Source organism: Fistularia commersonii, chromosome 15 (assembly GCF_037954325.1).
Source record: "Fistularia commersonii isolate RoL2024-O1a breed Wild chromosome 15, RoL_Fcom_v1.0, whole genome shotgun sequence".
NCBI lineage: Eukaryota > Metazoa > Chordata > Actinopteri > Syngnathiformes > Fistulariidae > Fistularia > Fistularia commersonii.
Genome location: NC_141298.1, coordinates 7,489,408 through 7,515,038, shown reverse-complemented (window position 1 = coordinate 7,515,038; position 25,631 = coordinate 7,489,408). Strand labels below are relative to the sequence as shown.

At 36.4% G+C, this 25,631-nt stretch overlaps 1 protein-coding gene across 7 annotated transcripts in view; it reads left to right on the top strand.

Moving 5' to 3' along the window:
* The window catches only part of ncam1a (neural cell adhesion molecule 1a), a 343,382-nt gene extending 320,609 nt beyond the window's left edge, over nt 1-22,773 (top strand). For 2 of the 7 annotated variants that reach the window (XM_086160451.1, XM_086160450.1), the window contains 4 exons: nt 14,484-14,691; nt 16,313-16,429; nt 16,754-17,143; nt 21,015-21,403. In XM_086160451.1, the coding sequence (XP_086016577.1) occupies nt 14,484-14,691; nt 16,313-16,429; nt 16,754-17,143; nt 21,015-21,135 (836 nt within the window). In that variant the 3' untranslated portion in view covers nt 21,136-21,403. Of the gene's footprint in view, nt 1-14,483; nt 14,692-16,312; nt 16,430-16,753; nt 17,144-21,014 lie in introns of all 7 variants that reach the window. The other 5 variants (XM_086160449.1, XM_086160447.1, XM_086160453.1 and 2 more) reach the window with 3 other exon arrangements.
* The last annotated feature ends 2,858 nt before the right edge of the window (nt 22,774-25,631 follow it).

The window sequence follows — 25,631 nt, the reverse complement described above, 5'->3', positions numbered from 1 at the left end:
CCTCAAATTACTGGACTATCAAAATAAATGCATACATTATATTTTTAAAATATTAAAAAGCCTTTGGATTTCTTTTCCTGGGAAAAAAAAAAGTTTAATTTTTGAATTTAAAATTTATGAAAAAAACAACTACAATCTTTGGACTTTTAGGTGTTTTTGGATTTGTGTCTGTATGATGAATTGAAATGATTTTTAATATGAAAGGTTTTTTTGTTTGATTTTAAAATTGAAAATTGTTAAGAGTATAATGAAATCCTAGAATAGTCAGGATATTGTGAGTTGAAAAATTAGTGTGGGCATCCTGGGGAATTTAGATTTTTTTTTTTTATGCTTAAATGTAATTATGGCAAAATATAGAATATGCTAAATTTTATGAGATAATAAAGAAATTTGACAAGGTTCAACAAGAATACTTAAGACAACTTTGTAAAACAAAAAACCTAATACATATTCATTTGTCAGTTGAATTTATTCATTGAAATGAAAACAAACATTATAAGGAAGAAGAATATAAGATGAGAAAAAGAAAAAAAAAAAACTTAATTAAAAGAAAAAAAAGTTTCCTAAACTTTTACAAACTTTAAAAAAATTAATCAATAAATTAAAAATACATAAATAAAAAAAGACAATTAAAAAATCCCTGCATTTTTGTCACTTCCTATAATGATTTGATTTTTACAACTTTCAGTCTCACGTTTTCTTCTTTCTAAAACGTCAATCCATCGGCCACTTTTCGCACGGACTCAGTGCTGTTTTGATTTTTTCCTGCCCCCTCCGTCGCCTCCCATCGCTTCTCCATCCGCTGTGCTACTAACACGCTGTAACTTCTTTATCTTACCACTAACTTCCTTATTTTTGACCCTCAATTCTCTGATAAACTTGCTTTTCTTTTTGTTTGTTTTCCCTGTGATTCTGACCTGTCTTATTTTTCCATCTTTTTCTCTTCCCTTTCTCTCCCTCGTCTTTTTTTCCACATGTGATCTTCTCACCTCTGGGCACCTCTGGACCATCACATTGCCACCATGTGCACAATTTATTTACTGTACTTTTTCTTGTTTTTCCTTGTATTTGTTTCTGTTTTATTGTTGGAAATGTCACACCAAATGTGGGATATAAATATTGAATATATCTATGAATTTTTTATTTTTATTTTATTTTTTTTGTTGTTTTTGGTCAATAACCCTCAGCCACACTCGGTTGCCAAGGCGTGGTGTGCAGCGCGGCCGCCGTCCTGCTCTCTGTGCTGACCGCGCTCTGGCTCTCATAGACTGATCTCGCTTGGAAAGGATAGCCTTTTCAAACAAACAAAAAAAGATTAAAAAAAAAAATAATCTTTGGGGGCCGGGTTGGGGGGTGGGGGTCCGAATCCTTTGATTTCTATGCCTTTTGACCCCCGTGCAGCCACACACGGGTCGAAAATGAGAGTTCATTGGTTTCACGACGTTCTTACAGGGTGCTCAATGATCGTGTCATTCTCGGTTTCGGGCGGGGGGGCGGGGAGGGGGGGGGTTCCGTTGATGTTTGTTTTCCTCTGTTTCCATGTGGTGTAGATTCAGAGTGGAACGCATTAGAGGGTTCTATCGACGCAACCAAGTCGGGTGCTCTTTCGAGATATACCACAATGTAAACAAAGTACCGCAGCTTTGTTCAGCAAATAACTAGAGCCCGATCGATACTTGATTTTTTTTTTTTTTTTTAAGCTGACGAAAGTCCAAAAGAACCCAAGAGCTAAAAGTGGAAATCTATGCTGACCGGTTAGCTTTGAGTCAAGCTATAACAATGAATCGATTGTTGCAAGCGGCACCACCATGTAATTTTATGTCGATGATACTCTAGACAAAGTGTCTAAAAAAAAAAAAAATTGAAAAAAAAGTTAATGTCAAAGATGGTCCCAGTCCATTTATGCAAATTATTCTTTTTTTTTTTTTTTTAGTTCGATCATATAAATAGGAAAGGCCTTTCATTCTGATATTTGTTCATATATTGTCTTCTCTTTTACACTTTTACATCTGATTTTCAATATCAAAACGGTATCTAACAGGAGAGAGACAAAGACCTATCGCCAGATTGATCGTAACGTCATTTGATGTGGATGTTGAGCATTTTTGTTTTGTTTTTTTGGTGAAAATGCATCGATTTAAAAATGTCAATTTGGGCCACCTTCCAAAACAGTGACCACAATTTTGTTGTTGTTTTAAGCTCACGCTGGGGTCAGGGTACATTTTATGTACAATCAGTAAAAAGTCCAAAAGTGCTGTAGAGCTAAAAGTAAAAGATGATGTGAACATCTATGCTAACCAGTTAGCTTTGAGTCAAGCTATGACATTGACTGGCTCCAACATATTTCAATGTAAAGTTGGCCAAATGTTGTTTTATGCCGATGATAGTCTAGAGTTGCTTGTCCAAAATGAGACAAAGTGTTCAGAAAAAAAAAAATGTTAAGATCAAAGACGGCACAGGCCGGCTTTAGCAAAATTACCATAGGTTGAAAAGCCATTGTTTGATGGAGCTTGTGAAAGATTTTGACATCTGACAGACATAAGATTTCATCTAAACCTGACGAATGGTCAAATTAAAGTTTGATGAGCAAATGTGAAAATGTAAAGTCCGACACCTTTAGAGAATTCACTTTTTATGTCTTTAATGTATGTATATATATATATATATATATATATATATATATATACACATATATACATAGTCCAGTGACGTTAAATAGGAAAATCCTTTCTTTGGATGTGGGAGTTGAGTTTTTATTTGTTTTTATTGGCTGCAGTATCAAGATTTAAAAATGTAAATTTGGACCACCTTCCATCGCAATGACCTTGATTATTCTTTTGTCTTAAGCTGACGCTGACATCCAGGTTCATTTTATGTACGTTTAGTAAAAAGTCCAATATTACCCAAGAGCTAAAATTAGGAGATGCCATAAACAACTATGCTAACCGATTGAGAGCAAATGGGAAAATATAAAATTCGACACCTTTAAGGAATTATATGTTTTTTTTTCTAATATTTTTTCTAGTAAAATTGGAAAATCCTTTCATTTAGATATTTGTTCAGATTTTTTTTTCCTTTATTTTTTTTTTCTCTTTTACGCTTTTACATCTGATTTTAATATTAAAACAATATTGACGTGGATGTGAAATTCCAGACCAATCCTAAAAGTCTTCAGTGATCCCGTGTCAGTAACAAATGGGTATCGAATCTACCGTTTTGTTGTTGTTATTTTTTGCTGAAAATGTGAAGATTTCAAAATGTCAATTCGAACCACTTTCCATTACACGACAAAGAGTTACACGATTTGACGCATAATCTTTAATTATTATAGTCACCATTTGACATCTCATAAGATAATATCAGCGGGAAAAATCGGCTGATATATCGGTCGGGCTCTATTAGTAACACATTCATAATGCCTTAATGTGATCTTAAGTGGAATAGAATAACTCTCTCACTCCATCTGACTGCGTGTGTGTGTGTGTGTGTATGTGTGTGTGTGTGTGTGTACGTGTGTGTACAACAACAAAACTCTAACCGGAAATTGTAAAGAGGTGTTTATTTTTTGGAGCTCCGTTAGACGAGACATAGAAAAAAAAAGCATGAACACTGCATGAACGCTCAGACGAGGCATGATCCAGTATTCATGAACGCTATGCAGCCGCTTTGGAGACCCCCGATCCTCCTGCAAGCATTATGAATGTGTTAAAAACAAAATACAGAGGGTGAGGAATCAAGCTGCCGTGCCTCATTTCTGTGTTTCTTCTCTTTTAAGGGTACTCGAAATGTCTTGTTGCACAGAACGTGAGTGAGAAAGGGAAAATTAACATTTGCGGTCAGAGTAAATCACCTTCTTGTGTTTGATTTTATTTGTTTTATTGTTTACTTGGTGATAAAAACGCAATTTTTCTTACTTCTCGTCAAACGCGTCGTCATGTGACCTCCTCGTCAGAAGGTTGTGCGGTGAAAGAGAAAAAAAATGAAAGGAATTAGAGAAAAAAATGACTTTTTTTTTTTTCTGTGACAAAGTGTATATACTCTTTTCGAAAAGTTGAAATACAAGAAATCAGATGTTTTTTTTTTTTTTTTTTTTTTTTCGACGAGTCATATTCTCCTCTAACCCCAGGGAAAAGAGAGAAATGTCTGAAAAAGTAACCACCAGGGGAAAAAAAAACTGTCAAAGATTTAAAAAAGAAATTATAATAATAATAATAATAATAATAATAAATAAAGAATATCTCATTTTCAAAATGTAGAATGACTTTATCCTTTGAGAGGGTTTTTTTTGTAAGTACATATCCGTGTGTTTCCATGTAACCACTGTAGGGTTGAAATAAATTGTGTTTTCTTTTCTTTCATCGGAGTACTGGCTTCCTGGAGCATTAAGAAACGTGTGACGACAGGTTGACTTGTTTTTGTTTGCTTTTTGATTTAATTTATGTGTTTGTTTGTTTTTCTGGAGCTTTAACAAAATGTATGTATGCAGTGTTTGCGTTCGCTCGTACATAACAACTGTTTTAAAAAAAAGGCTTGTCGAAACCAAAACAAAAATTGATCGGGGTTTATCTCATGTGAAAGAGTCTATAAGTATAAAGTATAAATCAACTTTTCCTTTTTTTTATTTTGGTGGAACTAATCTAGTAATTAAAATCACTTTCAAAAATAAATTTTTGGTATAATGTTTTAGTAGAAAAAAAATTTTTTTTAGGTGTGGGGGAGAATTGCTGAATATCACCATGACAACTGGAAATTCAGAAGTCACAAGAGAGGGTAAAAATATTTTTTTCAGAATATTATCAAAATTTTCACCAAAACAAGTTTTTATCCCAACTACTGGTCAGGCAAAATAGGTTTAAAAAAAGTTCAAAAAAAAAAAAAAATGATGAAGTTGTGATCAATGTAACTCGAGGAGCACTTTGGTTTAAAAAAAAAAAAATTCTGACCGAAAAAGGTTTTATCCAATCTACCAATCCAGCAAACATTGTTTTATCAGTTAAAAAAAAAAAAAAAATTAAATGGATGGAAGTTGTGATCGTCTGAATCCGAGGAGTCGTTCGGTTTTGAATTAAAAAAAGTCCCGTTACAACAATTTTCAGTGTGTCACTTCATGAGTGACAGCCAGTGAGAGAAGGGAAAGGCGCCAGCTGTGCAACATAATCTAGATTATGTTTTGTTATTATTGTCACAATTTTTTTTGTCAAACCTCTCTAGCCATGAGCTTGGTTGTCTTTAATTTCTTGCAGAGGCTAACAAAGCAAAGCTGAGTCTATAACTATTAAATTGTCTTTTGCCACAACTGAGCCACTTAGTCATAGTTGGAAATTCAGGAATTTTCAGGAGCGTGTACTTGTCTGGATTTTTTAACTCCCTGTTGCAAAAAAAGAGAAATTTATTCGCTAAATTTGCTAAAATCCTGTGGCCGAGCGAGTAGGCAAGGTGTCGAGGCGGCGTTAGCATAGTGTTCGAATTTCCCATAAGTGGCTGCTTTTGTGCAACTTTAATGAACACAATATAACTAGCTTTTCTTAAAAAAAAAAATGGGTTGTGTTTTCCACAGAATTTTGAAATGGTTGTTTACAGCAGCCTCGCTTGCAGCAGGCATTGCCATTTTCCCATCAAGACAAACAAATTATAAGGTCCAATTTGTTAAAAAGTGAAAACTTTTTTCCTGGACCAGGAGAAGTCTCTGACAGGAGTGCAAGTCTATGCAAAAACACTGAAAGCATGAGCTTAAAATTCAAATTTTGCCTATTTTGCAAAAGTCAGAGTCAGATAAAACCAGTTTAAGAAAAATAGATGTAAATAGATGCAAGATGTCTAAAAAAAATTGCAAAAGAACCGAGGAATGTATTAAAATCAGTGAAAAAAAAAAAGGTAGGGAAGAAACCAATCCCAGAACTGAACTAAAGATTAAATAAAATCAGCAAATGTAATTTCAAGAATTTAAATTCATTTCAAATAAATACATATTTGTGGATTGTGTTTTAATGTATTTCATTATTGTACGCATCATGTATTTTAAATAAGTACATACTTGGGATGATGGAATGTGATAAATAGTAATCTTAAGGTGAGGAAACAGAGGCTCAAAATGAGCTCAAAATTGGACGTACGATATGAATATGTGATCATTCAAATAACACAATAAAAAAAAATTAGACAAAATATAACTCTTGAAACAAGCAAGAATAGGAGTTTCAGACACATAATTCCCAAAACGTACTAGGAATTATTCACAAACATAAGAATCATCATGGGATTTTTTTTGATAAATTAATAAGGCAAAATTACTTGAAAATATATAAGAAATGTTCTTTTTGATGCTTGAAATGAAATAGATTTATCCTCTCTGAGGTGGATAACAAGAGTGGGAATGTAAAAAAAAAACAACAAGCACGCGAGGTGAAGCAATGCTCCCTGAAAACAGCGGAACATCTGCGAGTAATTACGCTAAAATCAAAAAGAAATCACCTGAAAAATTGCAAGCAATTAAGTGAAAAAAAAAAAAAAACATAAATCAAAACAAAAAAAAAATAATAAAAAGACCTACTGAAGAATTCGGTAAATTACCCAGAAAGAACACCTGGAAAGAAGCTCGCAAGAAATTAACCAAAGGCCACAGATTGGTTAGACTCCATGAGGAGACGCTGCTTAGGTGATCAACTGGATGCAGCTGGAAGACCTCAGACCACCGGAGAACTTCCTTCACTTACCTGAAGGCGGAAAATAATCTTTAAGTCGCGTTTCGCCCCGAAGATGAGAAAGCGTACAGAGAATGACATCGTCAAAGAGAAAATGCAGATGTTTTCATCGCCTGTCTTTTGAGTCATCTCCGAAGCGCAGGCCTCTTGACGAAAAACCCGTGCAGGAGACTCTGGGTTTTCTCTCATGTCATTACCCCCCGCCGTCGACGCTACTTCATCTCAACTCCAGACAGGAGGATAATGAGGGCGTGCAACACTCCCCGAGGTTTTCTTTGTCTCCCCCCCCCCCGCTGTCGTGCATGGCGGCCCGCTGAGTGATGACGCCGCTGATCAGATCTGAGGTGCTTCCATTTTTCGCTAATCGGGAACGCGTCACAGAAACCGAATTGTACAATTTGCGTAAGACCCCGAGGGAAAGTTTTGCCGGATTTCCTCCGCGTGTTTACGTGGGAAGTTATTGATCGGGAGTTAAATATCGGATAAAAATCAATGCGGAGGAAGCTAAGCTAACTGCTATGATGATTGAATGCTAGCACCAAAGCATGCTACATTCAGGGATCATCTTAAGTGCCGATGTATACAAGAATATAATCCAACAATAGATTTCCCACCTTACTTTGATCAGCTATGTTTTTAAATCAATACCATCTTCAGATTTATGACAAACTGAGGCAAAGTACGTAACTTTGCAACTGTGCAAGCGAGAAAAATAAAGCTAACAAGAGAGTAGTTGGAGCATGCGAAGCGTGTCAATGTATCGCCCTTTGTTGACATTTGGGAAGAGCAGTTGATTTTGACTCGTTGTGCGCATTACAGACGCTTAAACCGAACCGGTTTGGCCGAGGATGAGGTCTGTGCTGCCTGTAGCAAGGTCAAAAGCAATATGAAAACTTTTAAGCGCAATTAGCGTTCGACTGTTCCGCAACAAATCGCTCAATGTAATGAATCGATCGAGTCTAACCGCTAATGGTAAACGCCTCACCGAGCCACCGGTTCACAATTGGTTCGGTTGCGTACGCTAAGGAAGAGCAAGAGGCGGGTCAATCAAAGGAGACATGATTGAGCCACACCAATCCCGTCGTCTCCAAGGAGAAAGACAAAAAGATTGGGATGGATTTATCCGAGCTATTTGTCTGGTCGACAAGATCCATTGAACTGCTCCCTTAGTGACTCCCCCTATTACTGAGTTATTTCGTGAGCAAATCTTTTGACCGGGTCAATCAAAGGAGACGTGGTTAAGCCCCAACAACCCTGTCGTCTCGTTATTTTACCGATCAACAAGATTCATTGAACTTTTCAGTGACTCAGTGACTCTCTGACTGAACGATTTGGTGAGCAAATCTGATGGAGTGATTCGTTTTGACTCGATCAATCAAAGAAGACAAAATCTCCATGGAGAAAGTTGAAAAGATCAGAAGGAAATTTGTGGAATTCGTGACTCCTCACCAATTGGTGAGCAAATCTTACGACCGATTCTTAAAGGTGAACCGATTCACTCCCGATTCATTCATTCTAGTGAACTAATTCACCTGAGTTACTCCTTTGCTCGCTTGTTCCAGCTGAAACTGTTTGAACAAGATACAATCCATCTGTTGTCGATGCAAAATCAGGACGAACCAGAGAACTTTAGAAACAGAATCCACGCATTATAAAATAATGGTTAATGCTAATTTTAATGGGATGGGGATAAATGAGCAGTGTAGTTACCGTAATTTCCGACTATTTAGCGCACCTCTATATAAGCCGCACTAGCTAGCCGATCGCTATCTTGGTCTTCCTCCTGGGCACTAAAATCGTCAAAGTCTTCTTTTTCGGTGTCGGAGTTGAACAGACTCAGAATTTCACGATCGTTTCATTGGTCCGATGTGACGAGGATAAATGTTTTAGGGGCGTGAAGCTCGTTAGCGTCCCCCCAAAAAAAGTCCATATATTAGCCGCATCGTTGTTTACGTGAAAAAAGTCGCGCCTTATCGTCCGGAAATTACGGTAGTTACCTTGTCCCGATTTTCAGTGTTATATCCTATTTTCCGGCACTCTGTTTGGTCGTTCCATCTGGTGCTCTATCCGTGATTGGTTGCGTCATGTGTTCCTCACGCCTCATTGGTAGCGCTGTTTCTGTCCGAAATCAACCGTGGGAGATAAGAAAACCCCTTGCGGATTCTGTTCGGAGATCCCGAGCTAAAAATGTATAAAAGCGCGGATGCATGCTGAACACCCGGTCACGTGACTGTAAATGTTTTACACGAGCACGCAGTTGTTTGTGGTGCCCTGGCTTCCTTCTACGCCTGCTAAGACACCAGGACGAGTTGATTATTCAAGCTGATATAACCATCAGTCTCTCTCAGCCCTGATGCCTCAGTGGTAACACCGCAATGCTTGAAAACCTCTCCAGCTACACACACACACACACACACACACACAGACTCCTTCCTGCCTGAGTCTCAACAGATCTTAATCAGTTGTAGAGGGGAAGTCAGTTTATCTTCCTTCAGGCTGAAAAAGAAATGGAAAGCGGGTTTTCACTTGTTGCTGATTTTACGCCGGTGCCGCGGCGCCACCCGGTGGCTGAGAACGAGTGTCTGATGGAAAGGGGAGAAGGAGGTCCGCCTGAAAACGCCATTTCGGAGCCGATTCAATGGCAAGGAGGAAATAATCAGAAAAAAAATAACTATATAAAAATAATTGGATTGTAAGAAAATTCTAATTTTTTTTTTTTTTTTTTTTTAATTACTTATGTCCAGACCCATGAAAACAAAAAATTTACATTCATAACCCTAATAGAAAAATGAGTCCAGTAACACAAATATACATATGTATTTATTTATTTATTTTATTTTTTTCAAGACTACTCTTGTATTGAATTTGACCGACTTATCTCTCGTGCATTTTTCAACATGATGGGAAAATGTATTTTTAAATCGATATCAATAAGAGTCAATGCAGTTTAATGTTCATTCTCCTGCAGTGCCCAGTGAAAACTACATGTTTTTGCTGTAATGTGTGATAACTGGAGAAATTATTACAATGATAAAATCATAACCATATTAAGCAACAATTCACAATTTGATGACAATTTCTCAGTGGAGGTGTCTGTCCAGTTTGGCTGATTCTGTCACTATTCAGGGAAAAATAAAATCCAGCTTGGCGGCATAAATATACCCCAAAGTAAAAGCACTAAAATAAAAAAAAGGCCTCGAAAAAGGTAAGTAAATAATGGGCCAAACTTCTTTTTTTTGGCATTATTATTTTTATTATTATTATTATTATTATTATTATTATTATTATTATTATTATTATTATTATTATTATTAATATTAATATTATTATTAATAATGCACACAAAAAGAAAGAAAAGATTTGACAGTAAAAAACTACTAATTACCCTGCCAATTTCCATACTTTGCTCCTAAATTACTAAGTAATTACCCAGAAAGAGCTTGCAAATTCCACCAAAAACTAGAGAAAAGCATCCAAAAGATTCCCCAAAATGAACCTATTTTTCAAAGACTTCATTTTTTCATGGATGTATTTTTTTTTTTTTTAACACTAGGCTTTGTGTTGATCTACAGGATGGCAGATTGAGGTGTAAATAAAGAGTGAACCATTGTTTTTTCTGCCGTACTGTCTATTTTCTTCGTCTGCTGTCCTTTGTCTATTTCTTTCTCTCTCTCCGTGTGTGTGTGTGTGTGCGTGTGTGTGTGTGTGTTCCACCTCTGGAGTGTGTGCATCTTTCTTCTTACCAGGTCGCCAGGGTGTGAAGATGTCATGTGACTCAGGTCCTCAAAACCGCCTTCTTCATTCATGTGTATCCTCATTCTTTCATCTGCTTCTTCCATTTTTTCCATCTCTGTGTCAGAAAAACCAAAACAAGCACTTCAGTGCTCCGCCCACAATCAAGTTACCTATCAACTTGATTGATTGATGTGATATCGAAATTATCTTGGCATTTGAAGGCTGCCAAATCACAAAAATGAGGGAAAAAAAAGTGGTGTTTGAGCCTTTTTTTTTTTTAATGGGCCAGTGAGTGATCATCAGGTTTTATTTTTGTTATGTTTGCGCATGAAATTGAGATTCTGCAGCGGGACGCGAAATTTGAATGTGGAAATATGATTCTTTTGATTCTGCTCCGCATTTCCTGCGGTACATCGACATTGGCTGACAGCTGGGAAAACAATCTGGAGATAATGTAATTTTAAGGTCATATTTGAAGCCATTTGATACGACACTTGACATGTAAAACACACTCCATAATAGACATTTTTCAAAATTAAGTTTCCTATGGGGTTTTATTGTGAAAGTGAGAAATCTAAACCGATAAAGCCAGTGAAGCTGAGGATGTTGAGTGCTTCTACACCTTAAATGCCACTCCGCCGTGATGTAAACAGACAAAACGCTACTTCCTGTTTGGAAATTTAGCTTACTTCTCAAGCACATCTGATTCCAAACAGCCGGGGAGACTAAAAAAAAAACCTTTTTTAAAACTTGTGTCCCCGTATGAGGACGTAACACTGAGGGGTTTCCACTCTTATAACTCCCTTTATTTACATTATGTTTTATATATATATATTATATCATATTTATACTATAACATACTTGTTTGAACATCGTTCGACTGTGGAGATCAGATTTTATATATATGTGTATATATATAGAGAGAGAGATATATATACAGGACTGTCTCAGAAAATTTGAATATTGTGATAAAGTTCTTTATCTTCTGTAATGCAATTACAAAAACAGAAATGTCATACATTCTGGATATATTACAAATCAACTGAAATATTGCAAGCCTTTTATTATTTCAATATTGCTGATGATGGCTTACATTTAAGAAAACTCAAAAATCCTATCTCACAATATTAGAATATCATAAAAAAGAATTTTTTGGATTTTTTAATTGCATTACAGAAGATAAAGAACGTTATCACAGTATTCTAATTTCCTGAGACAGTCCTGTATACATGTTATTATATTTATACTATAACATACTTGTTTGAACATAGTTCGGTTGCTGAGATCAGGATTTTATATATATATATTTATATATGTGGAGAGTTTAAAATTTTTTTTTTTTTTTTGGCACAAAAACAGGCTTAATTTTCATACTTTTTTATCATGTAATGGATTGCAAATAGCCCTTGGAGAAATTAGAAAAACTCAACAAACAAAAGCTTTTTTTCTCAGGAGGCTCCGACCTGTTTCGGAGCCAGGCCATCTTTCAAAAAAACGAATATAGAAACCTACCGGTGTTTTCGGTCAGATAATAAGGTTTCCAGCGGCTATTGATTTCTCAGGGAGGTGTCACTTCCGTTATCGGGAGCGGCGTACCGTGCCTTACGGGCCCGTGAGCGGAAACATTTGTGCAGTCTAACCTGACATGTAGATTTATGCTTCCTGCCTCAGGTTGAAAAAAAAAAAAAAAAATGTTGCCTCTGAATACACCTGCTGTGATTTATTGCTCCTGTTAAAATGCAAATGAAGTGATGAGCAGGATGACCTAAAAAAAAAAAAAAAAAAAAAAAAAAGAAAAACAAGGCGCCCCTTTTTTTTAGGAGGGGGGGCATACTGGCTCAGAGAAAATTCAGGATTGTTCAAAATCTAAATTAAAAATGTCGACCGGCGCTTGAAAAATGGCAGGGAATGCGAACAAGGAGACAATGTGGTAGATTGTGAAAACTCACTCAGAGAAAAACATGAACATGTGTGTGTGTGTGTGTGTGTGTGTGTGTTATTGAGCTCTTACAGGAAAAGGCGACAATAAAGAACAGATTCTTTAATATCAGAGTGGGCTCTTCAAAAAAAAGCCAGAGTTTTCTTTTTATTTGTTTGTGTTTTTTCCCTGCAGTAACTCATTTTTGTTTTGCAACCCCCCCCCCTCGTTTTCAAGCATGACCACAGGTGCTGCTGTCATGTTTTTTTTTTTCTTAGCACTAATGCATTTTTCATGCTTTTAACTTGCGGTAAAATTCCATCAACTTCAAGGGATTTTTAAAAAAAAATGGATACCCAATGTAAGAGCACCTTATTATTGGTGGAAAAATAAAAAAGCGTACTTTTCTAAGAAACACTAAAAGGATTCGTGTATATATATTTTTTAACTCATTCATATGTCATGGAGAATACATATAATACAATGAATGGGAGAGTTTAAAAATAAAATAAAATAAAATAATTTAATAATAATATAAATAATAATAATAATGATTTATTTCAGTTGCCACCTTTTTTATTCCCTTGCGAGACACAACCGAATTTAAGCTAGGTTATTTTGTATGTTTGAAAAAATATATTTAATAATAATAGCCTTTGTCAGTTAGGGACATTGGATTTAGCTTAAAAAGACGTGAGGCTTTTTATTAATTTTTTTTTCTTCATTTGTGTCATTATGTTTGTTTCAAGGATGTATGCGGGTGGTTGCTCGTAATTCACGAAATCTACTCTGTTCACCATTTATGTCACATAAACCAGGCAAATGCATCTGGAAAACAAAAGCAGCCAAACCAACCTGGTTATTAGATAAATACTCTTCTCACAATTTTGCCAATTAACAGAGTTCTGTCCTGAATCCGATCAATACTACAAAAAAAAACAGAAAAAATAAATATAACAAAAATCATAACTTAACAAGAGATGGGGAGTTTGAAAAAGAGAAGGTTTCAGCTCTTTTGCAGTTTTTCATTTTATTTCAATTTTTATTTTCTTTCATTTTCTTCGTTTAGCCGGTGTGGCTAAATTAAAAAATTTAATTTACCACGGAAAAATATTAATTCATTTAGGACAAAAAACAGAACGAGAAACAGATAAATATATATACATTTATATAGACTTTGGAATTACCTGGATCTTTTGAGCATTTTCTCAACAGAAATTAATAATGATTTAATAACAGAAAGTGCTTCCTTACATAAGAAATGGTTTTGGATATTATTTTCTATTTAGTTTATTTCATTCATATTCATTTATTTATGTATTATAATCATTTTATTCATTTGTTTTGTTTGTTTATTTTTTTATTCCAATATTTCAATCAGACATACATTTCAGTTTGCAGGATAGGGGGGCACAGATCCAGTCAGTCCTCAGATGAACGAACAGAACCTCAAAAACCCTCGGTGAACAAACCGACAGACCTGAACGTAATTAATGGGACGGTAAAAGGTTTTGAAATGAAGGTCCTTTCAATTTTTCTTCAACTTCTGACATAATGACCATTTTTGCCCATCAAATTAAAAAAAAAATGGCTGTGGAGCTGAATAGAAAGGTACAAAAAAAAAGGATGAAATAACCACATGGATGTCATTCTTGTCAACGCTGGACAAAAAGTTCACAAAAATTTGAAATAATGAAAAATAATCTTGAAATTCAGCCACAAAATGACAAAAAAAGCTTACTTGAAAATTAAATAAATCATAAAAAGAAAAAAATGAAAAAAGTTCATGTAAATTAATGAAAAAAAAGATAATCGATGTGAACTCACAAAAAATTTCTAAAAAAAAGGAGAAAATCAACAAAAATAAGATCACATTTTTCAGCCATCCGCCAATGGTCATTTATTTTGATCTAACATGAAATGTTTGTACTTTGTCATGACACCTTCTAATCCCCGTCATGGTATTCCAGCTTGTAAATTCATGTATAAAATTTGACAAAAAAAAACTTCATTCATAATAAAAAAAAACTCACCTATTTTTTATTTCTTTGTCCACTTTCTTTATCATCCCTCTGACTGCAACTCCTTCCCCTCTTTTCGCCTGCTGGATCTCCACCCCCCAATTCCAGACGCTGCGGGCGGGGGCACGGGCCTGGGCACCGGCGCCATCGTGGGCATCCTGATTGTCATCTTCTTCTTGCTGCTGGTGGGCGTGGATGTCACCTGCTACTTCCTGAACAAGTGCGGCCTTCTCATGTGCATCGCTGTGAACTTCTGCGGGAAGGCGGGGCCCGGCGCCAAAGGAAAGGACATGGAGGAGGGCAAAGCAGCCTTCACGTAAGACCCGGCCCTTTTTTTTTCATCCTACATTTCATTTTTACTATCGCCCTCAAAATAAATAACTAGTTAATCATAGTTAATATACATAGTTAATCAAAGATTAAGATATTGAAACAGCAGAAAATCATGGTAGATAAAGCACATAATCATGATACATAATATGATACTACTATTACTACTGCTATGACTTCTACTGACAATAATAATAATAATAATAATAATTATTATTATTATATATTGTATTTATATTATATATATTACATATTATATATATATGTGTGTGTGTGTGTGTGTGTGTGTGTATGTATATATATATGTGTGTGTGTGTGTGTGTATGTATATATATATATATATATATATGTTATTGTCCTTGTCGTTATTATTATTATTGATTATGATGATTATTATTAGCATGTATTATATTGTTGTTATTATTATTATTATTAGCATTGATGATATTTCTATTATTATTACCATTAGTATTGTTGATAAAATTGTTGTTACTGTTTTGTGCTTACTTATACTTGTACTTACTTACTTACTTATTAGTAGTAGTATTAGTAATAATTGTTTCAAATACATGCAAAAAGTGTAGATGAATTGAAAATTATGATAAAACTATAGAAGTTTGTAAAAATAATGTGATCCAGTAATTTAGTCATCGGCCAACAGAAAAAATGTCAATTCTAAACCAAACTGTATTTTACGATTCAAACTTATATGATTGTGTCTCACCTGAAAACCAGCGCTCATTAACAAGTTAGTGCCCACAAATATTAAACACCATACATATTGAAAAACAAATGAAATGGATGCATATTTTGTAGCTTAATTAAGTGTGCCAAAAATACAGTCAAAAAGATTGCAGGCTGTTATCAAAATAAGCAAAAACAAGTGTAAGATGTACTTACAAGTCAAAAATAGCCCAAACAGCGAGCACAGTAATCCATCTTCTTCATCTTCTCATTCGGCTTTTCCCTTCAGGGGTCGCCAACCTTCAACCTTCTCCATCTAACCCTATTCTCTGTATCCTCCTCTCTCACACCTACTACCTTCATATCCTCTCTCACCACGTCCATAAATCTTCTCTTTGGTCTTCCTCGAGACTTTCTCTGACAGCTCCAATTCCAGCATCCGTCTGCATATATACTGCATCTGTAGTACTCTTTCTAGGCATGAAGCCATACTGCTGTTCACAAATGCTGACTTCTGCTCTCAGTCTATTTTCCACTTCTCTTCCTCATAACTTCATTGCATGGCTCATCAACTTTATCCCACTTTATCCCACACTTCGACTTAATTCTTCAGGCATCTTCTCACTCTCTAAGATCCTTTTGTATAATCTGGTCAGAGCCTCCACCAGAAACTCTGACCAAAACAATTATAATAAATGAAATAATAATAACAATAATGTTAATCTTATCCATTAATGCTGCAATAAATACATATTTAATCAGAGAAAACCTCAAAGTTGGACAAAGGATTTTTAAAAACAAGAGAATCTGATTTCTAGATAATGGATTACCTAAAGGTCAGAATTGTGACAGTCGGATTTCCCATGCGCGCTTTGACAAAATGCTCTCAAAAGCGACATCCTCATCCTTACCCGCTCCAACAGGAAAGACGAGTCCAAGGAGCCAATCGTAGAGGTGAGAACGGAGGAGGAACAAACCCCCAACCAGGGGGGCGTGGTGTCCACTGAGCCCAACGAGACCACACCTTTGACGGAACCAGAGTAAGCAAGATATCTGGATCTATTATTGAGAAAAAAAATATGTCGACAATCCGTTAGACGACCAGGACATGATGATGATAGACGTGCAGCATCCTCTTGTTCGCATCTTAGCTTCTTTATCATTTGTTTTGATTTAATACGATTATTTGTCGGTCACCTTCCTTAATGTTATATTGCTAAGCTTCTGCTTCTTTACAGCACAAGTTGCACTGCCTGACCTGCGCACTTATTCTACCTTTTTTTATGTTTTGTCTTTTACTTACAAACCTCCCCTCACTCTGCAACCCCCACAACCAACAACCCCCCCCACGTACCGCCACCCAGACCCGTCACCGCCGACGCCACCGCCCTCGTTTTAAGCCTGCCCCCGCCTGCCGACGCGAAGTCGGTGAGCGAGAGCGTTAGCATAGCGCCGAGCAGCCCGGCCACCAAGAGCACCACGCTCGCCAGCCCCTCGCCGCAAAACAGCCCGACCCCAGAGCCCCCGTCACTCACAACCGACGGCCAACCCGAGGTCGGGCCCCTGGTCGACCTGAGTGACGCCCCCAAAGACCCGCCCTCGTCCTCCGCCCCTCCCGTCAGTTTGCGCGCCGCTAGTGCCTACGTGCCGCCGAACCTGGTGGGCACGCCGGGTCAGGAGCCGCAAGTGGACAGGCCAACAGAGGAGGCGGCTCAGGCCACGAGCACAGAGTCTGACACGGCAGCCCACAATGAGTATGAACCCTTTCCATCAGCATCCTTCCATGCTTGATTGTCACTGGTGACGTCACAGGCATCACGGCGTGGGGAGGGGGGGTTAAATCATATTTCGACGCAGGAAGTATCTGGTAATGGAACGAGGCTTAGGAGTTCCACCAGTCGCCAAGCACCTACCACCTAGGAGTCCCCTATGGTGGCGTCCAAAGAGAAGGTGCTAAAATGGTACTAGTAACCGGAGGTCTTCTGTTGTCCGAATGCAGAAAAAAAAAAAACTTTGTTCGGAAAGTTTCTAAGAACTGTCAAAAAAGTTTCTGCAATGCGAAAGCTGTTAATAACTTGGATTAGTTTCCACCATCAAGTCCTCAGAACTAATAAAACATTGCAGTCGTGCTTAGATTATTATTATTATTGTTGTTGTTGTTGTTGTTGTTACTATTATTATTATTATTATTATTATTATTATTATTATGCAATGTTATTGTATAATAATTATAATAATAATCATAATTATTATTATGATTATTATTATCATCATTGGTAATAATAATGCTATAATAATATAATATAATAATTATAATATATAATATAATAGTAATGATAATTATGTAAAAAAAATATACAAATATTTATATGTAAATGTATGTATACAGGTATCTTGACAGAAAATAGTTTAAAAAAATAGAAAAATTAAGATGAAATATATTTATATGCATTTATATGTATTTATAGAATTTTCTCCTAATGTATAATTTAATTTCTGCAGCTCTAATCTGCTGCCAGTCACCCAATTCATATGATTCATATGGCTCTGAGAATAAAGAAAATAAAAATAAAGAAAATAAAAGAATGAAAAATACCTCATGTAATGAGAATAAGGTTAAAAAATGCATTTATTTGATTGAGAAAAAAGGTAGATCTTATTGGAACTATAAGCTAACTTTCAAGCTCCGGGGGAATGTATTTATTTAAATAAAAGTATGAGGATCATTGTCAGGACATTCAAAAAGTTCAGTAAAAGCTGATTGTTAGTGACGCCACCAGTGACTGCATCGCTCAACCACCACCACCTCAAACCTCTGACCACCTGTCTGTCATTTCCTGTTAATCCACCTAAGTCATCGATTAACCCTCACGGCTGAAAATGCAACACCTGCCTTTATAACGTATCGGTTTCCCTCCTGCAAACACAACTTATAATTATAAATTATTAATCCCTTGTAGGGAAACTCAGTCTTTGCAATTAACCTATCATGGATGATCCATGAGGAGTTGGGGTTCAGTGTCTTTCTCACCAGCACTTTGACACACCAGGAGAATCGACCCAGGAATGTTTGTGTAGCGCTTGTAGACTCGGACATGTAAGCACTAAACATCTACTTAGGCTCGGGAAAGAGATATGGCTGAGGTGTCTCACAAAAGTAATAAGGACCAGTAAAAATGAGTTGAACAGTAAACAATTTTACTGACTAAATGAACAGGAAAAAGTAGAAAAAGAAAAACTCTTCGAAGCTATAACAAAAATCATTTTTTCCTTTGTCCAAAAATAAATTCCAAACAGTATAGGCCCCCCCAAAAAAATGTGTGTTATGCAATGAGAGTACTCTTATTTGGTGTCTTATCTGTTTTCAAAGTGATCCAACACATACAGGACTGTCTCAGAAAATTAGAATATTGTGATAAAGTTCTTTATCTTCTGTAATGCAATTAAAAATACAAAAAATACTTTTTCATGAGATTCTAATATTTTGAGATGGGATTTTTGAGTTTTCATAAGATGTAAACTATAATCAGCAATATTAAAATGATAAAAGGCTTGCAATATTTCAGTTGATTTGTAATGAATCCAGAATGTATGACATTTTTGTTTTTTGTGATTGCATTACAGATAGATAAAGAAATTTATCACAATATTCTAATTTTCTGAGACAGTCCTGTACATGCATGCATACATACATGCATGTATGCAAAAATGTATATGTACATACATACATACAAACAATATTTACATACATACCTATGTGAACGTATGTGTGCAAGTACAAACATGTATTCATACATACATAATACATGCAAGCATGCATCCATGCACACATAAAGACATACAATATTTACATACATGCATGCATGCATATATACACATACATACAGGTCTGTCTCAGACAAACAAAAATGTCATACATTCTGGATTCATTACAAATCAACTGAAATATTGCAAGCCTTTTATTATTTTAATATCGCTGATTATGGCTTACATCTTAAGAAAATTCAAAAATCCTATATCAAAATATTAGAATATCATGAAAAAGTAATTTTTGTTTTTTTAATTGTTTTAAAAGATAAAGAACTGTATCACAATATTCTAATTTTCTGAGTTAGTCCTGTACATGTACATATACAAATACTGATATGCACAGCATATGGAGAAATGGCCACCGCCTGGTCTATTATTGCTGCTGCTCAAATAAGAATCACATCAACCTCAGGCGTTCAAAGAAAAAGGATGAGATTTTCTTCAAGGCTTAGGAGAATACGATTATAGCCCAACTACTCAGCGTTAATTACAAATTCTCATTCACAGCTATTCGGGTTGTTCCTGCGAACTTGGCGGGGGAAGTTGTAACAGAAAAATGAACAGTTACTGTGTGTTCGCTTCCAGCCTCGTAGCACAGCTTGCTCACTGGCTCTTACCAGAACAAGTCAGCGTGGAAGTCTGCAAGATCAACATCACCTCGGTGTTTTGACAGGACCAAAGCCCCCATCTCTCGCTATATGAACCCAACGTCCCTCTGGAATATAAAAAACATTCCTTTTTTTATGGGCTATAAAAACCCAGCAATATTACATCCATAAATATTACATTGTCAGGCACTCATGTATCAGCTTTTTTTATATATAAAAAAAAACATCTCATGCAGTTGTGGAGGAAAATAAGCAGAGGGGAAAATATACCTTGATGATAAAGCCTGGTGGAAAAATCCCTCAGGAAAATAATTTCAGCCATACCGGTGGCATCACACAAGAACACCCAATAAATTATCTTCCTACTCTTTTCTCATGCTGTTTTATCACACTACTCAGTCAAGAATGTGACCGTTTAAAAAAGGATTTAAAATAGGAAAAAAAAAAAACTGCAGGTGTTCTACTATAACCTTACACACTAAAAAAAAAAAAAAAAAAATCAGGCTTATGAACATGACCAGTATTGTTTTCATAAAACAGCATCGGCATTGAAAATATCAGCTCCCGAATTATGGATCCGATATTGGATATTGGAGTAGTGGAGCAAGGCGTGCTAAGTTCCAGCACACAATCTAGAGCCTCATATTATTACAAATATATTCCAAGAGAGGGCACATTGTAAAACGTTCCACTCCAGCGAGCTTAAAGTCTCTTCTCATTGTGCGAGCGCTCGGTCCAGACAGAACATAATCCTCTTGTGTCTTGAAGATTGGGCTTGTAGGTTGCGGCTCAGCTTTTTTTTTTTTTTTTTTTTTTTTTCCCATCTCCCCGTGCATTGTGTCGACTGTACCGGCCCCCCGTCTCATTCCACATCAGCGTTCATTGTTCCAGGAAAATAGCTGTGACATCCCTGCGCCTTCTTATTTGATGCATGGCTCGGATAGCGAGCTTGATCCAATTATGTGTGAAATGCATTCAGTTCCAGAAGGGAAAAACAAATTCCCTCGCAGCAACCTGCATGTTTTTTTTTTTTTTTTCGTTTGTTTTGTTGTTTTTTTTGTTTGTTTTTTTTACCCCCATCACCCATTTTTTCCCGCTCACTTTTCCTTTTGTTTAAAAAAAATGGTACAAAAGCCTTGTGTTGGCACTTGCTAAGAAGAAATAAAAAAGAATAATTTTTTTTTTTTTTTTTTTTTTTTTGCTGCAGCGGTAAGGCGGTGAAGGATGAAAATGCCAAGGGCGGGGCAGAGGTGCAGAACGCCACATCCGAGGTCAAGACCGTCCCCAACGAAGCACCCCAGGCCAACGGCAACGAGAGCAAAGCGTAATGGGCTTGTCCTGCCCCCCCGCCCCACCCAGGCAGAGAGAGTGATGTCATCATTTTTTTTTTTTTTTTTTTTGGGGGGGGGTTGTGGGGCGGGGGTCCCCTAAGATGTTAATGGTGGGGTTGGGGGGGACAAGGGAGGTTCGGGTGGCGGGGAAGGGGGGGCAGGGTCACAGTCACTGAAATCTAAAACTAATGTCACGCACCCTATCCTATCAAAAGGAAAACAAACAAACAAACAAACAAAAAAAAAAAACACTAAAAAAAACATGCCAAAAGAAGTGTCTTCCAGTGTTGCCAGACGTCGACTGCAGCGGTATCGCCGAAAGCCACATCATCTATTATGATGTTCTAACCCCTTTTATTTTCCATTTTTATCCTTTTGTGTGTCGGTTTAGGAATTAAACGGGCAAAAATTCAACATTACGACCATTGCGTTTGATATAAACATGATACGGATGGTGATTGGATAAATGATCATTTATAATATTATACTGACCCCTAGGGATGAACTTCGTCTGATACCGTAATTCTTCTCGACTTGTCTGACAAATTGCGTAGGATGTTCCAGCGGAGGCGTCAAATTCAACTATTGGGTTCGATTTTTTTTCTTCAAATTACGGAATACGTGATAAGATGTCTTGTAAAAATACTGCAAACTTCTGGCAACACTGGTGTTTACTGACCGAGGAAGAGTAAAGTGCATGCCTTAGCTGAAGAGAAGTGGAAGGTTTCATTAAAACTCCACATATCGTGTGGAATATTAAATTGAATCGCCGGCGGAACAGAATTGTTTTACTATCGGGCTGAATTGTAGCTTCACCTCACAGAAAACTGCCTTCACAACATAAGACTGATACATTACCAACACCACTATTCCTTATGCAGTAGTCATCCTAGTAATGGATTGTGGGTCTTTTTATTTTTTATTTTTTTTCTTTGTTAATACTTTGTTAAATAATGTGCAGACATTACTGCGTATTTAGCTTTTTTCTTGTTTTTTTTGTGTTATTTCCAGGGCTAGAAATTAGAATATTAGCATGCCTGTTTTGTTTGGGGTTTTTTTTTTGGTTTTGTTTTTGTTGTTGTTTTTATTTTTTTTTTTTGCAAAGTTACTGTATTTCTGTACATGTTTGCTGTCATTAGGTTGTTTCCTTTTTTTTTTACTTTATTTTTTTTTTTTTTTTCTTGTTTTGTTTGTTTTCCAAGAGATTTCATGAGAGTCTTGAAAAACTGGGTACTCATTACGGAGACAACACAAAAGAAAAAAAAAAAAAAAAAAACTTGACATGCCGTCCAATATCCAATGTAAAAAAACATTAGGTTTGTGTGATGTTTCACAAATGTTAAATGATTGGGGATTATACAATTAATATTCATCTAAACAAAAGGGTCACTCTGTAATCTAGAACTGATTTGGATCTGGTTCTCATTTGAAAACCTGAACATGCATTCGGTGTAAAATCATACGCTTGTAAGTACTTGTGAAGTCAGAAAATGATCACGTGACCAAAACATACTAAGTGTTTTTCGTGCATTTGTGTCAAGGTTAAACGTAACTTATAATCTGGACAATTAATTTTTACTGTTGTCGCTAGGGTATTCCTGGGGTATGATTCTTCTCAAAAAAAAAAAAAAGAAACATTTTAAGCAGCAAATTTTGGGGACAAGTATGATTATTTCCCTCATAATATCATCCTTATTCTTTAAGAATCTTGGGCGTTATTCATTTATAGTGATGTTTCTCTTCAAGTTCCATCATTCAATGGAAAACATACCTTTGTTAGCCAAAACGATAATATCCCGTGAAGACTGACGACATATGTACAACCTTTTTTCTCTTTAAATATGAAAATATCAATTAAAAACTCTAGTGTCTGACTTGTAAACTAAGTCATGCTAAAATACGGCAGTTTCAATTCCAGTCATCTACAACTTATGTACAATACAATACTGTGTTTTCTCATTGGTCAATCTTGGGTAATACGCGCACACACAGTAGTTTTCCTCAAAGTTCTTCAAGCCGTGATCACGTGACCAAATATGCCAAGTGTATTCAAGGTGTTTTAGCCATCGTAGGTGTCATTTATGAACTAAACCAGCACATTCCGTCACTGCCGCCACGGAATGGGAAGTCGCCCGTGACATTTGCATGGAGCACAGTTTGTCCAATCCAATCGTACCCATTCTCTCACGAACGGCGCAAATGTTATCAAGTAAATGCCAAAGTATGTTTTCACGCACAGGTGATGGTCAAAACCTGAATATGGGGTAAGACGTGATATTTCTCAAGCTCAAACTGATTGCCATCAAGACCTTCTTCAGAATAATAGATAGCAGGGAAGCTGCTTAGAAACTAAAGTACAAGAGGTTTCAAAAGTCAGCAATGTCTGACTTTTTTCTTGTTAAATAAAGGTTAAATAAAAAAATAAAAAGATGTCCATGCATTAAGAAAAAAAAACAACATTACCAGTGAAGTCAGTCAAAAATTTTGTGGAAGCTAAATAAATTTGTGGCGAGCAGGTATGAGCAGGCAGTCAACTACCAGGGCTGTTTTGTTATTTTAAAAATAAATCATCGGACAGACACAAAATAAATTTATCTGCGCCTCTCAGCAAGAAATACAACCAACAGATAATAAACCCATCCGGGTTAGCAACAAAATAAGACGGCACTGAGTAGCTTGAGTGTTGATGCTAAAGCAATGAGAATGAAACGTTTTCTGAATATTGGGCTCCAAATGATAGAAACTTGGAATTTGGCAGAAATTCATCAGATGTAAGGTGACTGAGCCCATGCAATAAGTAGCATGCTATGGCTTAGGAGCAAGAAAAAAACTTGATCACGTTTTTTTGGATTCTCTGGGTCACCAGAGAATTTTTTTTTATTGGGGTGTCATCTGCAAACAGTTTGACTTTGTGCCAGTGCTGCATGAATTTGCATGAAACAAATGTAGTCATATAATTGGTATGGATATTGTGAGGGAGATAAGGGGTTTTCATAATAATTTCCAAAAATTTCAACCCTTTCGAGGCACAAGAGAACAGGTTTCGGGGAATCTTCCACAAAAACCCCGAAGATTGGACATAGATCTAATGCAGGTTTTATGTTATTGCAATAGTTACCATTCAAATCGCTGTATTAAGTTTAGAACACACTTGTCTTATCTACACTAATCACACACTAATGCACATCACCTTTCTACAGTCCAATCCAATCCAGTTCTTTAATTGAACCCACAGTGGATCAATAGGTCTGTCAAAGCCTTTTTTTTGCAGGATAAAATCGATAAACAGCCAAACTAATCGCACTCTTCACACATCAGTTTCCATTTCCCTGACGTTTATTTTGAATATCTGACACGGCCTGTTGCCTTTTACGCTACCCTACATTTCTTTTCCCGATTTCTTTCCAACAACAAGTTGAAAAACCAAAAGTCTTGATTTCAAAACAGTTTTTTTCTTTTTCACAGGAATTCATCAACGGCACTAAAATGTTGTACCACAACATCCACAACATTGCCCTTGTGTTTTCAATGTGCCTCCAATACACAGATATTCCTATTATATCTTAGCAACAGTGCCCTTCACTTATATAAAGCTAGTTCCTCTGGTTGAAAAAAAAAAAAAAAGGAAAAAAGGGTCTTTGAAGGTCTGACTCGGGGAAATATTTTGAAAAAATGTCCGGACATTGAAAGAAACGGAGGTGGAGCTGCTCCGTCTTTTTCTGGCTTTCACTGCCTAAGGTTCTGTTAGAAAGGGGCAAATTGGAAATGCTAAGGAGAGTGAATTACATTGCAGTGAATATTCTGGTGACCTCTTGCAACTGAGGAAGTAAAAGCAGGATTTACATTATTTGTATTATCTCTTGTCTGGTTAGATTAGCCTGAACCACCAAAATTCTCAAGACAGGGAGTTTAGATGCTGATTTTTGGCCGTCCTCCACTCAACAAACAAGAAAAATGGTAGTTGTATCTCCATGATCCTTCATTGATATCCACTAATTTGTTCGGAGACAACCATTGTAGTAAACTACCAAAATCAGCCTTGTCAAACACAACCACTCCCGAACTCTCCCACAGTTCCTTGGTGAAACTGCTAAGTAGTTTTAAAGTCCATTTATCGATGTGAATCCCGAGTGTTGCGTTCACAAGTGGACAGTTCCAAGTTTGTTCACAGTGCTTGTAGATGCAGGGCATGAACATCCTTTTTCCATATGCTCACAAATGTCAAAATAAGTTTACAGCCCCTGTAGCCAACCAGCACCTTTCTAGAAAGATGACAACAAGTGATGTCAAGGAGCGATCATAGATGAATTTTAAAAACATCCATTCCCAAAGAACAACTAAGTTACTTCTTAGTCAACTAAGAAGCACAAAAATGCTTCAGGCCATGTCGCTGTCATCAAATCGCCTCAGAAGTTTGAGGTCAGGTCCAAATCTGTTCGGCATTGAGCAGAGGACATTGGCTTGTTATTGGTTCGTGAACTGGTTGACCTTAA